We start from the raw sequence: 16,039 nt of genomic DNA, 5'->3' as shown, positions 1-16,039 counted from the left end.
TTTTTGGGGTTTTTTTTGGGGCTGGGGTCACCCCGGGACCCCCCAGAATTCCCGGGGCTGCTCCGGGTTCTGGTCCTGATCAAAGCTTTTGAGGGATTTGAAGGAAAAATTTGGAATTCTGGGTGGCACGGGACCCCCCTGGAATGCCCCAAAATCCCCCAAATCCTCCCCAAAAAATCTCCACAAAAAACCCCCCAAAAACCCCAAATCCACTCAAAAAAATCCCCGCAAATCCTCCCCCCAAAAAACCCCAAAAATCCCCCAAATCCTCCCCAAAAAATCTCCGCAAAAAACCTGAAATCCTCCCCCCCAAAAAAACCCCAAATCCACTCAAAAAATCCCCCCAAATCCTCCTCCCAGAAAACCCCAAAATCCCCCAAATCCTCCCCAAAAATCCCCAAATAAAACCCAAACCCCCCCCCCAAAAAAACCTGAAAACCTCAAACCCCCCAGAAATCCCAAAATCCCCCAAAAATCCCCCCCCAAAAAACCCAAATTCCCCAAAAAACCCCAAACCACTCCAAAACCTCTCGTCCTGTCCCAAACTCTTTATTGGATGGAAAAGCAAAAACTCCCAGAGGGCCCCAAAATCCCGGAATTTCAGCCCAAAAAACTCCCGGAATTTCAGCCAAAAATCCTGGGATTCGAGCCCAAAATCCCAGGATTTCAACCCAAATTTTATGTAAAGATCTTCCCCCTGCTTGAAGGGCTCCGAAACTTTCAATTTCCGACGGGAACAAATGGAATTTTTGCCTGAAATCGCCGGGATTTTGGCCCAAAATGCGGGGATTTCCTTTGCGGGTTCCGCCCCGGGAGGTTTTTGCCCGAAACCGCGGGGTTTTGCCCCGTTTTTCACTTGAAGATCTTGCCCTGGTTGAAGGGTTTGCCCACGTGGCTGAAGTCGCCCTCCCACAGGAAATACTCGGCCACCAGCGCCCGGCACTCGGCGCTGCCGGGGTCCAGCTTGCGCCAGGTGTAGGACTCGTAATCCACCTGCCAGTCCGGGCACAGCTGGGAATTGGGGAGGAAAACAGAGAAATTGGGAGTTTGTTACAAAAAAAAATGAAATTATCAGTGAAAACCGCAAAAAAATCGGATATTCCTAGAGAAAACTGCACTAAAATCGGATATTCCATGGGGATTTTGGGGTGTAGGACTCGTAATCCACCTGCCAGTCCGGGCACAGCTGGGAAATGGGGTGAAAAACAGAGAAATTGGGAGTTTGTTAGAGAAATGTATCACATTGTCAGCGAAAACTGCAAAAAAATCGGGTATTTTTAGTGAAAACGCCATTAAAATCGGATATTCCATGGGGATTTTGTGGGGTTTTGGGGTGTAGGACTCGTGATCCACCTGCCAGTCCGGGCACAGCTGCGAAAATGGGGAGGAAAACAGAGAAATTGGGAGTCTGTTACAAAAAACCCGAAATTATCAGCGAAAACTGCAAAAAGATCTGGGATTTCTAGTGAAAACGGCACAGAAATTCGATATTTTCAGCGATTTTTGGGGTGGTTTTTGGGGTGTAGGACTCATAATCCACCTGCCAGTCTGGGCACAGCTGGGAATTGGGGTGAAAAACAGAGAAATTGGGAGTTTGTTACAAAAATATATCAAATTATTAGTGAAAACTGCAAAAAAATCGGATATTTCTAGAGAAAACTGCACAGAAATTGGATATTCCATGGGGGTTTTGGGGTGTAGGACTCGTAATCCACCTGCCAGTCCGGGCACAGCTGGGAATTGGGGAGGAAAACAGAGAAATTGGGAGTTAGTGACAAAAAAAATGAAATTATCAGCGAAAACTGCAAAAAAATCGGATATTCCTAGAGAAAACTGCATGGAAATCGGATATTCCTGGGGGTTTCACCCAGACCTTGATTTTGGGGCTATTTTGGGCTATTTTGGGCCATTTCAGTGGGGATTTTTGGGGTTTCTCCCCGTAAGCCCCATCCCATGGATTTTTTGGGTTGAATTTAGGGTTTTTTGGGTTTTTCTCACCGTGAAGGCAGCTCCTGCCCCCTCCTCACCCAGACCTTGGATTTTGGGATATTTTGGGCTATTTTGGGCCATTTCAGTGGGGATTTTTTGGTTTTTCTCCCTGTAAACCCCATCCCATGGATTTTTTGGGGTGAATTTAGGGATTTTTGGGTTTTTTGGGTTTTCTCACCGTGAAGGCAGCTCCTGCCCCCTCCTCACCCAGACCCTGGATTTTGGGCTATTTTGGGCTATTTTGGGCCATTTCAGTGGGGATTTTTGGGATTTTCTCCCTGCAAACGCCTCCTTGTGGATTTTTGGAGATTTTTTTGGGTTGAATTTTGGGATTTTAGGGATTTTTGGTATTTTCTCACCGTGAAGGCAGCTCCTGCCCCCTCCTCACCCAGGCCTTGGTTTTGGGGCTATTTTGGGGATATTTTGGGCCATTTCAGTGGGGATTTTTGGATTTTTCTCCCCATAAACCCCGTCTCGTTAATTTTTTGAGATTTTTTTTGGGTTGAAGTTAGGGATTTTTGGGTTTTTTGGGATTTGCTCACCGTGAAGGCAGCTCCTGCCCCCTCCTCACCCAGACCCTGGGTTTTGGGGCTATTTTGGGCCATTTCAGTGGGGATTTTTGGGGTTTTCTCCCTGTAAACCCCACCCCACTGATTTTTGGAGATTTTTTTGGGGTGAATTTTGCGATTTTTGGTATTTTCTCACCGTGAAGGCAGCTCCTGCCCCCTCATCACCCAGACCTTGGATTTTGGGCTATTTTGGGCTATTTCAGTGGGGATTTTTGGGGTTTTCTCCCTGTAAACCCCATCCCATGGATTTTTGGAGATTTTTTTGGGGTGAATTTTGGGTTTTTTGGGATTTTCTCACCGTGAAGGCCAGCTCCTGCCCCCTCATCACCCAGACCCCCGAGATGCTGCTGTCGTGGTCCTTGCCAAAGAGCACCACGGAGGCGAAGGCGTTCTTGCGCAGCTTGTCCAGGCGCTGGAACATCCCTGGCATGGGGGAAAAAATGGGGGAAATAATGGGGAAAACGGGAAAAATCCGAGGGAAAACGGGGAAAATGGGGAAAAAATGGGAAAAATCCGAGGGAAAACGGGGAAAAAATGGGGAAAATGGGGAAAACGGGAAAAATCCGAGGGAAATGGGAAAAAACGGGCGAGAATGGGAAAAACGGGAAAAATCCGAGGGAAAACGGGGAAAAAATGGGGAAATTCGGGAAAAATCAGAGGAAAACCAGCCAAAAATGGGGATAAATTCGGGAAAAAAATTCGGGAAAAATGGGGAAAACTTCGGGAAAAATCAGAGGAAAAACGGGAAAAAACGGGCGAGAATGGGAAAAACGGGAACAGGCCGAGGAAAAATGGGAAAAAATGGGGGAAAATGGAAAAAAATTCGGGAAAAATGGGGAAAAACAGGAAAATGGGAAAAATCAGAGGAAAACCAGGAAAAAATGGGGAAAAAAATTCGGGAAAAATGGGGAAAATGGGGAAAAAAGGTAAATATGGGAAAAGAACGGGAAAAAATGGGGGAAAATGGGAAAAACGTGGGAAAAGGGGTAAAAATAGGAAGAAAAAAAAAGGAAAAGAGAGAAAAAAAGGAAAGGGGAATGGAAAATTGAGAGAAAATAGAGGAAAAGAGGGGAAAAAAGGAGAGAGAAAAGGAAAGGGAGGGGAAAAAGGGCAGGGAGGAAGAGGAGGGTGAGGAAGGTGAGGAAGGTCTGGCTCAGCTCCTTGGGGTGGGAAGGGACAAGGACGTGGATACGGACAGGGATGGATGGGGATGAGGATGATGATGAGGATGAAGAAGGGGATGAAGATGAGGATGATGATGGTGAGGGTGATGAAGGCCCAGTCTGGCTCAGCTCCTCGGGGTGGGACAGGGATGGATGGGAAGGGCAGGGATGGACGGGGATGGGGATGGGGATGAGGATGAAGATGAAGATGAGGATGATGACAATGAGGGTGAGGAAGGCCCACCTGTGATGAGGTTGCAGCTCATGAAGGTCTGGCTCAGCTCCTCGGGGTACCGGTACTGGCAGTACCACAGGGACCAACCCTCGGGGTCAAAGTGCTCCCAGAAGTGCGGCAGGGCCACGCTCAGCGTGTCCTCGTTGGAGTATTTGCGCTTGAACTCGTCCAGGACAAACGGACTGCAGACAGACAGAGGGACCCAGGGTGACCCCTGACCCTGCAGAGTGACCCCTGACCCCCAGGGTGACCCCTGACCCCGCAGAGTGACCCCCAGGTGTGTCTCCAACCCCCCAAGTGTCCCCAGCTATCCCCAGGTGTGTCCCAGGTGTCCCCAGGTGTGTCCCAGGTGTATCTCAGGTATCCCTAACCCCCCCAGGTGTGTCCCAGGTGTCCCCAGGTGTGTCCCAGGTGTCCCAGGTGTGTCCCCACCTCTTGGGCAGGTGTGCAAAGGGGTCCTTGGCCTTGGGCTCGGCTGCCAGGACCTGCTCGCACTCGTCCAGGTGTGTCCAGGTGTGTCCCAGGTGTGTCCCAGGTGTCCCCAGGTGTATCTCAGGTGTCCCCAGGTGTGTCCCCAATCCCCCCAGGTGTATCTCAGGTGTGTCCCCACCTCTTGGGCAGGTGTGCAAAGGGGTCCTTGGCTTTAGGTTCAGCTGCCAGGACCTGCTCACACTCGTCCAGGTGTGTCCCAGGTGTGTCCCAGGTGTGTCCCTAACCCCCCCAGGTGTGTCCCAGGTGTATCTCAGGTGTCCCAGGTGTGTCCCAGGTGTCCCAGGTGTGTCCCCACCTCTTGGGCAGGTGTGCAAAGGGGTCCTTGGCCTTGGGTTCCGCTGCCAGGACCTGCTCGCACTCGTCCAGGTGTGTCCAGGTGTGTCCCTAACCCCCCCAGGTGTGTCCAGGTGTGTCCCAGGTGTGTCCCAGGTGTGTCCCAGGTGTGTCCCCAATCCCCCCATGTGTATCTCAGGTGTCCCCAGGTGTCCCCAGGTGTGTCCCAGGTGTGTCCCTGACCCCCCCAGGTGTATCTCAGGTGTCCCCACCTCTTGGGCAGGTGTGCAAAGGGGTCCTTGGCCTTGGGCTCGGCTGCCAGGACCTGCTCGCACTCGTCCAGGTGTGTCCCAGGTGTGTCCCAGGTGTGTCCCTAACCCCCCCAGGTGTGTCCCAGGTGTATCTCAGGTGTCCCCAGGTGTGTCCCAGTGTCCCCAGGTGTGTCCCCACCTCTTGGGCAGGTGTGCAAAGGGGTCCTTGGCTTTGGGTTCAGCTGCCAGGACCTGCTCGCACTCGTCCAGCTCCTCCTCGGGCTGCGGCCGCTTCTCCTCCTTGCGCGGGGGCTTCTCCTTCCTGGGGGGCTCCTTCTCCCCCTTCTCCCCCTTCTCCCCCTTCCTGGGGGGCTCCTTCTCCCCCTTCTCCTTCCGGGCCTGGCTCTCCGCAAACTTCTTGGCTTTTGCACACAAAAAAATAGCGTTATTTTGGGGGTTTTTAGGTAAAAAAACCGCCCAAAAATTCGCATTTTTTACATGATAAAATCAGATTATTTTGGGGGTTTTTTAGGCAAAAAAAAAGCACAAAAATTCGCATTTTTTACATGATAAAATCAGGTTATTTTGGGGGTTTTTTAGGTAAAAAATGCCCAGAAATTCACATTTTTTACAGAATAAAATCAGATTATTTTGGGGTTTTTTAGGTAAAAAATGCCTAAAAGTTCACATTTTTTACATGATAAAATCAGATTATTTGGGGGGTTTTTTAGGTAAAAAAACGCCCAAAAATTTGCATTTTTTACATGATAAAATCAGGTTATTTTGGGGGTTTTTTTAGGCAAAAAAATGCTCAAAAATTCGCATTTTTTACATGATAAAATCAGGTTATTTTGGGGGTTTTTTAGGTAAAAAAATGCCTAAAAGTTCACATTTTTTACCTTAGAAAACGCCTTTTAAACTCTCCTAAAATTCGCATTTTCTGCTCTTTTTTTAGCTCAAAAAACAAAGGGTCCCCACGAGTCGCCAGGTGCCCCCCAGGTGTGTGCCCAGGTGTGTTAAACCCCCAGGTGTGCCCAGGTGTATCCCATCCCCCCAGGTGTGCCCAGGTGTGTTACACCCCCATAGGTGTGCCCAGGTGTGCCCAGATGTGCCCAGGTGTGCCCCAGGTGTGCCCAGGTGTGCCCAGGTGTGCCCCCACCATCGAACTGGGCCATCCTCTGGCACAGCTGCACCTCCCCAGGTGTGTTACACCCCCAGGTGTGCCCAGGTGTGCCCAGATGTGCCCCAGGTGTGCCCAGGTGTGTTACACCCCTCCAGGTGTGTCCCCACCATCGAACTGGGCCATCCTCTGGCACAGCTGCACCTCCCCAGGTGTGTTACACCCCCAGGTGTGCCCCAGATGTGCCCAGATGTGCCCCAGGTGTGCCCCCACCATCGAACTGGGCCATCCTCTGGCACAGCTGCACCTCCCCCAGCACGGCCTTGAACTGGGGCTGGTTCAGGCAGGTGAGGAACCAGCGCGTGACGTTGCCAAAGGGGCCCCGGAACGCAGGGTCCAGCACCTGGGGAGAGAAAAACGCCCTGAGTGCACCTGGGAGACACCTGGGAGACACCCCAAAAACAGCCTAAATACACCCCAAAAACAGCCTGAGATACACCCCAAAAACGCCCTGAGTGCACCTGGGAGACACCTGGGAGAAACCTGAGAGACACCCTAAATACACCCCAAAAACACCTGAGATACACCCTGAGATACACCTGAGATACACCCCAAAAACAGCCTGAATACACCCTGAATACACCCCAAAAACGCCCTGAGTGCACCTGGGAGACACCTGGGAGACACCCCAAAAACACCCTAAATACACCCCGAATACACCTGGGAGACACCCCAAAACCAGCCTGAATACACCCCAAAAACAGCCTGAGTGCACCTGGGAGACACCTGGGAGACACCCCAAAAACAGCCTGAGAACACCTGGGATACACCCCAAAAACACCCTAAATACACCCTGAATACACCCCAAAAACAGCCTGAATACACCCTAAATACACCCCAAAAACGCCCTGAGGACACCTGGGAGACACCCGGGATACACCTGAGAGACACCCCAAAAACACCTGAGAGACACCCCAAAAACACCCTGAGGACACCTGGGATACACCCCAAAAACACCCTAAATACACCCTGAATACACCTGGGATACACCTGAGATACACCCTGAGTACACCTGAGATACACCCTGAGTACACCCCAAAAACACCCTGGGAGACACATGAGAGACACCCCAAAAACACCTGAGATACACCCCAAAAACACCCTGAGTACACCTGAGAGACACCCTAAATACACCCTAAGTACACCTGGGATCCCCAAAATCACCTGCAGGACACCCCTAAACCCCTCTGGGGTTCCAAAACACCTCCCTGGCACTCCTAGAATGCCCCAAAACCCCCAAACTGACCCCAAGTCCCCCCAAAATGCCCCCAAATCCCCCAGATTTCCCCCAAATCCCCATGATTGGTACCTGTTTGTAGAGCCAGAGCAGGGCGCAGACCAGGCTGATGTCGGCCAGGCTCACCCTCTGAGAACCCCCCAAAACCGACCCAAACTGACCCAAACTGACCCCAAATCCCCTGAAATGCCCCCAAATCCCCCCAAAATGCCCCAAAATCCCCATGATTTCCCCCAAATCTCTCGGGTACCTGTTTGTAGAGCCAGAGCAGGGCGCAGACCAGGCTGATGTCGGCCAGGCTCACCCTCTGAGAACCCCCCAAAACCGACCCAAACTGACCCAAACTGACCCCAAATCCCCTGAAATGCCCCCAAATCCCCCCAAAATGCCCCAAAATCCCCATGATTTCCCCCAAATCTCTCGGGTACCTGTTTGTAGAGCCAGAGCAGGGCGCAGACCAGGCTGATGTCGGCCAGGCTCACCCTCTGAGAACCCCCCAAAACTGACCCTAAAACTGACCCCAAATCCCCATGATTTACCCAAAATCCCCGTGATTTCCCCCAAATCTCTCGGGTACCTGTTTGTAGAGCCAGAGCAGGGCGCAGACCAGGCTGATGTCGGCCAGGCTCACCCTCTCCCCCACCAGGAAGGTTCTGGTTCTCAGGTGCCCGTCCAGGACCCCCAGCACCTTGCGCACCTCCTCCTTGGCCAGCTCCGTGGCCTGGGGGGGAACCCCGAAATTGGGATGGGGGAGCCCAAAAATGGGGAGGGGGACCCCGAAATTGGGATGGGGGAACCCAAAAATGGGGAATGGACCCCGGAATTGGGATGGGGGAACCCAAAAATGGGGAATGGACCCCGAAATTGGGATGGGGGAGCCCGGAAATGGGGAGAGGAACCCCGAAATTGGGATGGGGGAACCCAAAAACAGGGAATGGACCCCAAAAACAGGGAATGGACCCCAAAATTGGGATGGGGAACCCCGAAATTGGGATGGGGGACCCCGAAATTGGGATGGGGGACCCCGAAATTGGGGATGGGGAACCCGAAATTGGGATGGGGGACCCCGAAATTGGGATGGGGGACCCCGAAACCAGAGAGGGGACCCCGAAATCGGGATGGGGGACCCGAAAATGGGTTGGGGAACCCAAAATTGGGATGGGGGACCCCAAACACCAAGGAATGGAGCCCAAAATTGGGATGAGGGACCTTGAAAATGGGGAGAGGAACCCCAAAAATGGGAATGGAGCCCAAAGCCAGAGAGGGGACCCCGAAATTGGGATGGGGGACCCCACATTTGGGAATGGGCACCGACACTGGAGAGGGGAACCTAAAATTGGGATGGGGGACCCCAAAAGTGGGGAGAGGAACCCCCAAAACCAGGGAATGGACCCCAAAATTGGGATGGGGGACCGAGAATCAGGATGGGGAATCCGAAATTGGGGAATGGACCCCAAAACTGGGGAGGGGAACCCCAAACCCACCCCTGACCCTCCCAAGTCCCCTCGTATCCCCCCCCCAGGACCCCCCAAAAAACCCCAAAATCTCCCCAGACCTGTTTGTTGTAGTGCAGGATGCCCAGCGTGGGAACACCCAAAAACCCTCAAAAAATAACTTAAAAAATTGAGAAAAATTGCAAAAATTCCCCAAAAAATCCCCGAAAAATTCCCAAAAATTCCCGAAAAATTCCTCAAAAATTTCCCAAAAAATCCCCAAAAATTCCCAAAGATTCCCCAAAAGCCCCAGATGCTGCCAGACCTGTTTGTTGTAGTGCAGGATGCCCAGCGTGGGGAACACCCAAAAACCACTCAAAAAGTAATTTAAAAAATCAAGAAAAATTGTAAAAATTCCCAAAAAATCAAGAAAAATTCCCGAAAATTCCTGAAAAATTCCCAAAAAATTCCCAAAAACCCCAGAATCTCCCCAGACCTGTTTGTTGTAGTGCAGGATGCCCAGCTTGGGGAACACCCAAAAACCCCTCAAAAAAAGTTTTAAAAAATCGAGAAAAATTGCAAAAATTCCCCAAAAAATCAAGAAAAAATTCCCGAAAATTCCCAAAAAATCCCCAAAAATTCCCAAAAAATTCCCAAAAAATCCCCAAAATCCCCGGATGTCCCCAGACCTGTTTGTTGTAGTGCAGGATGCCCAGCGTGGGGAACACCCAAAAACCCCTCAAAAAATAACTTAAAAAATCGAGAAAAATTGCAAAAATTCCCCAAAAATTCACCGAAAAATTCCCAAAAAAATCCCAAAAAATTCCCCAAAAATTCCCAAAAATCCCCAGAAATTCCCCAAATCCCCCCAGACCTGTTTGTTGTAGTGCAGGATGCCCAGCGTGGGGAACACCCAGGTGCTGGCCGGGGGCACCACGTCGCTGTCGGCGAAGTTCACCCACTGCAGCACGGCGGCCGCGGCCTCGGGGGTGCTGCCCCGCAGCTCCTCCGTGCTCACTGGGGGGGAAAGGGTTAATTAATCAGCGGGGGGGGTCATTAATTAGGGCAGGGACTCGTTAGAGGCCAGGAGGAATCGTTAATGAGCCAAGGGAAATCGTTAACGTGGAACAGAGCGAATGAAGCTGGTGCTGCCCAGCAGCTCCTCTGGGTGGGAAAGGGTTAATTAATCAATCAGCAGGGTCGTTAATTAGCCAGCATAGGCGTTAATGAGCCACGAGGGTCGCTAATTAGCCAGGGGCTCGTTAATTAGCCAGGGGCTCGTTAATTAGGCGAGACACACATTAAGGGTAAAGGAACTCGTTAAGGGACAAGGTGCAATCAAAGGTGTGAATTCAATGAGAAGTAAAAAGGGTTAATTAATTAATTAATTAACAGGCAGGGTAATTAATGAGCCAGGGGGGCGTTAATTAGGGGAGGGACTCATTAAGGACAGGAGGAGTCATTAATGAGCAAAGGGGGATGATCGTTAATGAGCTGTCCCTGATTGGTGCTGAGCTGCAGCGCGGGCAGGGAAGGGTTAATCAATGGCGCCAATCAGGGCGGCGCTAATTAGGGCCCAATCAGGGTAATTAATGACCCGATGGGCGGCGCTAATTAGGGCCCAATTAGGGTAATAATTAATGACCCGATGGGCAGCACTAATTAGTGCCCAATTAGGGTAATAATTAATGACCCTCCATAGTAGGCAATGGGCAGCGCTAATTAGGGCCCAATTAGGGTAATAATTAATGACCCACCATAGTAGGCAATGGGCAGCGCTAATTAGGGCCCAATCAGGGTAATTAATGACCCACCATAGTAGGCAATGGGCAGCACTAATTAGGGCCCAATCAGGGTAATTAATGACCCGATGGGCAGCACTAATTAGGGCCCAATTAGGGTAATAATTAATGACCCACCATAGTAGGCGATGGGCAGCGCTAATTAGGCCCCAATCAGGGTAATTAATGACCCGATGGGCAGCACTAATTAGGCCCCAATCAAGGTAATTAATGACCCGATGGGCAGCACTAATTAGGCCCCAATCAGGGTAATTAATGACCCACCATAGTAGGCGATGGGCAGCGCTAATTAGGGCCCAATTAGGGTAATAATTAATGACCCACCATAGTAGGCAATGGGCAGCACTAATTAGGCCCCAATTAGGGTAATTAATGACCCGATGGGCAGCACTAATTAGGCCCCAATTAGGCTAATTAATGACCCACCATAGTAGGCAATGGGCAGCACTAATTAGGCCCCAATTAGGGTAATAATTAATGACCCACCATAGTAGGCAATGGGCAGCACTAATTAGAGCCCAATTAGGCTAATTAATGACCCACCATAGTAGGCAATGGGCGGCGCTAATTGGAGCCCAATTAGGGTAATAATTAATGACCCACCATCGTAGGCAATGGGCAGCACTAATTAGTGCCCAATTAGGCTAATTAATGACCCGATGGGCAGCACTAATTAGGGCCCAATTAGGGTAATTAATGACCCACCATAGTAGGCAATGGGCAGCGCTAATTAGGCCCCAATCAGGGTAATTAATGACCCGATGGGCAGCACTAATTAGGCCCCAATTAGGCCAATTAATGACCCACCATAGTAGGCAATGGGCAGCACTAATTAGGCCCCAATTAGGGTAATTAATGACCCGATGGGCAGCACTAATTAGGGCCCAATCAGGGTAATTAATGACCCGATGGGCGGCGCTAATTAGGGCCCAATCAGGGTAATTAATGACCCAGATGGGCGGCACTAATTAGGGCCCAACGAGGGTAATTAATGACCCAATGGGCAGCACTAATTAGGGCCCAATCAGGGTAATTAATGACCCGATGGGCAGCACTAATTAGGGCCCAATTAGGGTAATTAATGACCCACCATAGTAGGCAATGGGCAGCGCTAATTAGGCCCCAATCAGGGTAATTAATGACCCGATGGGCAGCACTAATTAGGCCCCAATTAGGCTAATTAATGACCCACCATAGTAGGCAATGGGCAGCACTAATTAGTGCCCAATTAGGGTAATTAATGACCCACCATAGTAGGCAATGGGCAGCACTAATTAGGGCCCAATCAGGGTAATTAATGACCCGATGGGCAGCACTAATTAGGCCCCAGTCAAGGTAATTAATGACCCACCATAGTAAGCAATGGACAGCGCTAATTAGGGCCCAATTAGGGTAATAATTAATGACCCACCATAGTAGGCGATGGGCAGCACTAATTAGGGCCCAATCAAGGTAATTAATGACCCACCATAGTAGGCGATGGGCAGCGCTAATTAGGCCCCAATCAGGGTAATTAATGACCCACCATAGTAGGCAATGGGCAGCGCTAATTAGGCCCCAATCAGGGTAATTAATGACCCGATGGGAAGCGCTAATTAGGCCCCAATTAGGGTAATAATTAATGACCCACCATAGTAGGTGATGGGCAGCGCTAATTAGGGCCCAATCAGGGTAATTAATGACCCGATGGGCAGCGCTAATTAGGGCCCAATTAGGGTAATAATTAATGACCCACCATAGTAGGCAATGGGCAGCACTAATTAGTGCCCAATTAGGGTAATAATTAATGACCCACCATAGTAGGCAATGGGCAGCACTAATTAGGGCCCAATCAGGGTAATTAATGACCCGATGGGCGGCGCTAATTAGTGCCCAATCAGGTTAATTAATGACCCGATGGGCGGCGCTAATTAGGGCCCAATTAGGGTAATTAATGACCCGATGGGCGGCACTAATTAGGGCCCAATCAGGGTAATTAATGACCCGATGGGCAGCGCTAATTAGGGCCCAATTAGGGTAATAATTAATGACCCACCATAGTAGGCAATGGGCAGTGCTAATTAGTGCCCAATTAGGGTAATTAATGACCCACCATAGTAGGCGATGGGCAGCGCTAATTAGGGCCCAATGAGGGTAATAATTAATGACCCGATGGGCGGTGCTAATTAGTGCCCAATTAGGGTAATTAATGACCCACCATAGTAGGCAATGGGCAGCGCTAATTAGGCCCCAATCAAGGTAATTAATGACCCGATGGGCAGTGCTAATTAGTGCCCAATTAGGCTAATTAATGACCCACCATAGTAGGCGATGGGCGGCGCTAATTAGGCCCCAATTAGGGTAATAATTAATGACCCACCATAGTAGGCAATGGCGTTGCTCTCAAAGACGCAGAATCCGTCGTCCCCTTCAAAGGCCGGGACCTGCAGGGGAGATTTGGGGTAAAAACCCAAAAAACCCCAAAAAATGAAACCCCAAAAAAAGCCCAAAACTTCAAACTCCCTTGTCAAAAATCGCAAATTACCCAAAAGTTTTGAATTCTCACCTCAAAAATCCCAAATTCCCAGCTCAAAACTCCCCCAAAAACCTCAAATTCTCACCTAAAAAATTCCCAAATCTCCACCTCAAAACTCCCCAAAAACCCTCAAATTCTCACCTAAAACATCCCCAAAACTTTAAATTCTCACCTCTAAAACTTTAAATTCCCTCAAAATTCTCAAATCCCCACCTCAAAAATCCCAAATCCCCCGGAAACTCCAAATTCCCTCCCAAAAACCTCAAATTCTCTCCTAAAAAATCCCCAAAACTTTAAATTCTCACCTCTAAAACTTTAAATTCCCTCAAAATTCTCAAATCTTCACCTCAAAAATCCCAAATCCCCTGAAAACTCCAAATTCCCTCCCAAAACCCCCCAAAAACCTCAAATTCTCACCTAAAAAACCCCCAAATTTTAAATCCCCACCCCAAAAATCCCAAATCCCCTGACAAACCCAAACACCCCAACCCCAAAAACCTCAAGTTCCCTCCCCAAACCCCAAATTCCACAAAGCCCAAATTCGGTGAAAGCCAAACTTCCCAAATTCTGGTTTTTGGGTTTTTATTTTGATTTTTTGGGCGGTTTTGGTCACGATTTCCTTCCCCATCTGGGCCTTCTGGAGGAACTGTGGGGTCCCAAACCCCAAACCCCAACTTTTGGGTCATTTTTGGGGTTTTTTACCTTTCCCAGGGTGAACTCCTTGAGGAACTGCAGGGACTGAACCTCCAACATCCCAAATTCTGTGCAACCCCAAACCCCAAATCCCTCAAACTTTAAACCCCAAATCCCAAACCCCAAACCCCCTAAATCCCAAACCCCCTAAACCCCAAACCCCGAACCCCAAACCCCAATTTCGGGGTTATTTTGGGGTATTTTACCTTTCCCAGGGGGAATTTCTTGAGGAACTGCAGGGTCCTAACCTCCAATATCCCAAATCCCTCAAACCCCAAACCCCCAAACCCTCCAACCCCAAACCCTCCAAACCCCAAACCCCGAACCCCAATTTCGGGGTCATTTTTGGGGTTTTTTACCTTTCCCAGGGTGAACTCCTTGAGGAACTGCAGGGTCTGAACCTCCAATATCCCAAATTCTGTGGAACCCCAAACCCCCTAAACCCCAAACCCCCTAAACCCCGACCCCCAACCCCCAATTTCGGGGTGATTTTTGGGGTGTTTTACCTTTCCCAGGGGGAATTTCTTGAGGAACTGCAGGGACTGAACCTCCAACATCCCAAATTCTGTGGAGCCCCAAACCCCCTAAACCCCAGACCCCAATTTCGGGGTGATTTTTGGGGTTTTTTACCTTTCCCAGGGGGAACTCCTTGAGGAACTGCAGGGTCTGAACCTCCAATATCCCAAATTCTGTGGAACCCCAAACCCCCTAAACCCCAAACCCCAAACCCTCCAAACTCCAAACCCTAAACCCCAAACCCCGAACCCCAAACCCCCTAAACCCCGACCCCCAACCCCCAATTTCGGGGTGATTTTGGGGTTTTTTACCTTTCCCAGGGGGAACTTCTTGAGGAACTGGGGGCTGCGGTTGGTGTGGCCGAAGCTGAAGTGCGGCGGCGTGGAGAGCACGCGGAGCCGGGCGCCCGAGTACTGGGCAGCGATCAGGGCCTTGAAGGCTCTCCAGTTCTCGGGGTACGTGTACAGGGTCTGCCAAAGGGACCCCAAATGTCACCGCGGTGGCCCCAAAATGGCCCCAAAATCTGGGACACCGCGGTGGCCCAGGGCGTCCCTGAGTGGGGACCGAAAATTGGGCCCAGGGTGATCGGGGTGTGAAACCCCCCTGGGTTTTGGGGTACGGGATGTTCAGAGGTTCCCCAAAGTGTCCTCTGAGTGTTCCCAAAGTGTCCTTGAAGTATCCCCAAAGTCTGACCAAAGTGTCCCCAAAATGTCCCTAAAATGTCACCGAAGTGTCCCCAAGGTTTGGGACAGCTGGGGGGAACAAGGGGTCCTGAATTGGGGACCTAAAGTTGGACCCGCAGTGATCGCGGTCTCAAACTGCGACAGATTATGGGGTACAGAATCTCCTGAGGGTCCCCAAAGTGTCCCCAAAGTGTCCCCAAAATCTGGGACACGGGAGCGGCCCAGGGGGTCCCGAACTGGGGACTCGAAGCTGTGACTGGGGTGTGAAATTCCCCCAGATTTTGGGGTACAGGACGCCCAGAGAGTCCCTAAAGTGTCCCCAAAATTTGGGACACGGGGGTGACACTGAGGGTCCCGATGTGAGGGGGCACAGGGGGATGAGGGCCCGGAACCCCCCGGATTTTGGGGTACCCGGACAGGATTTGGGAAGAAATTGGGGCAGGGTGTCCCCGAAGTGTCCCCAAGGGTGTCCCCGAGGTGTCCCCAAGGGTGTCCCCGAAGTGTCCCCAAGGGTGACACCCCCCCCCCCACCCGTACCTCATGAGGGGACACCCCCAGCCCCCCCCCGGGCCCGGCTCCCCTCAGGGCCGCGCCCCCCCCGCTCCCTTCCCGCCGCCATCCGCGCCCCCCGCAGCATCCCCGCGGCTCCGGAGCGGCCGGGCCTCATCCCCGCCGTCCCGCGGCTCTGCCGGTGGCGGAGGGGAGGCTGCGGGGCGGCGGGGGAACGAGGATGGCGGCGGATGGCGGCGGCGGCCGCACTCACCCCGGACACCGCCATCTTGGAGAGCGCGCAGAGAAGGCCGGGCCGCGGCCGCAAAGCGCGGAAGGGGCGCGGGGGGACAGCGCGACAGCGGCGCGCGCCGACGCAAAGCGCGGTTGCCGTGGAAACGGGGGGTGCGCTTAAAGGGGCGATGCCGCCTTAAAGCGGCGATGACGCGGTGGGGCCCGCTCCGAGGTAAAGACCCCTCCCCAAATTGCCGGACCCCCCCAAAAGAAGAGAAAAAGGCG

General features: G+C 51.4%; 1 protein-coding gene and 1 long non-coding RNA gene across 5 annotated transcripts; both read right to left on the bottom strand.

The window, feature by feature from the left end:
* Positions 1–533: 533 nt before the first annotated feature.
* Positions 534–15,928, bottom strand: EEF1G (eukaryotic translation elongation factor 1 gamma). Of its 3 annotated transcripts, XR_011678216.1 has the most exons (11): positions 15,795–15,928; positions 14,660–14,818; positions 12,984–13,047; positions 9,697–9,839; positions 7,967–8,110; positions 6,366–6,495; positions 5,172–5,394; positions 3,966–4,138; positions 2,857–2,981; positions 1,354–1,558; positions 1,055–1,168 (listed from the first exon to the last, which is right to left on the bottom strand). XR_011678216.1 is itself a non-coding variant. In XM_071420971.1 (10 exons), the coding sequence occupies exons 1-10, from the start codon at positions 15,807–15,809 to the stop codon at positions 853–855; spliced, it is 1,335 nt and encodes a 444-aa protein (XP_071277072.1). In that variant the 5' UTR covers positions 15,810–15,928; the 3' UTR covers positions 534–852. The 3 variants fall into 3 exon arrangements, 2 of the variants coding, with proteins under 2 accessions (XP_071277072.1, XP_071277073.1); XM_071420971.1 differs by lacking the exons at positions 1,055–1,168; positions 1,354–1,558 and adding an exon at positions 534–1,011; XM_071420972.1 differs by lacking the exons at positions 1,055–1,168; positions 1,354–1,558 and adding an exon at positions 1,594–1,733.
* On the bottom strand, positions 6,509–7,425 carry LOC139587105 (uncharacterized). Of its 2 annotated transcripts, none has more exons than XR_011678217.1 (3): positions 7,298–7,425; positions 7,210–7,264; positions 6,509–7,164 (listed from the first exon to the last, which is right to left on the bottom strand). It is a non-coding gene; the product is annotated as an uncharacterized lncRNA (long non-coding RNA). The 2 variants fall into 2 exon arrangements; XR_011678218.1 differs by having other exon boundaries at positions 6,509–7,121; positions 7,232–7,264.
* Positions 15,929–16,039: the final 111 nt, after the last annotated feature.

This window comes from Agelaius tricolor, unplaced genomic scaffold, assembly GCF_023055355.1.
Source record: "Agelaius tricolor isolate 1412-34295 unplaced genomic scaffold, bAgeTri1.0.p SCAF_180, whole genome shotgun sequence".
NCBI lineage: Eukaryota > Metazoa > Chordata > Aves > Passeriformes > Icteridae > Agelaius > Agelaius tricolor.
This window is presented reverse-complemented; position numbering and strand designations above follow the sequence as displayed.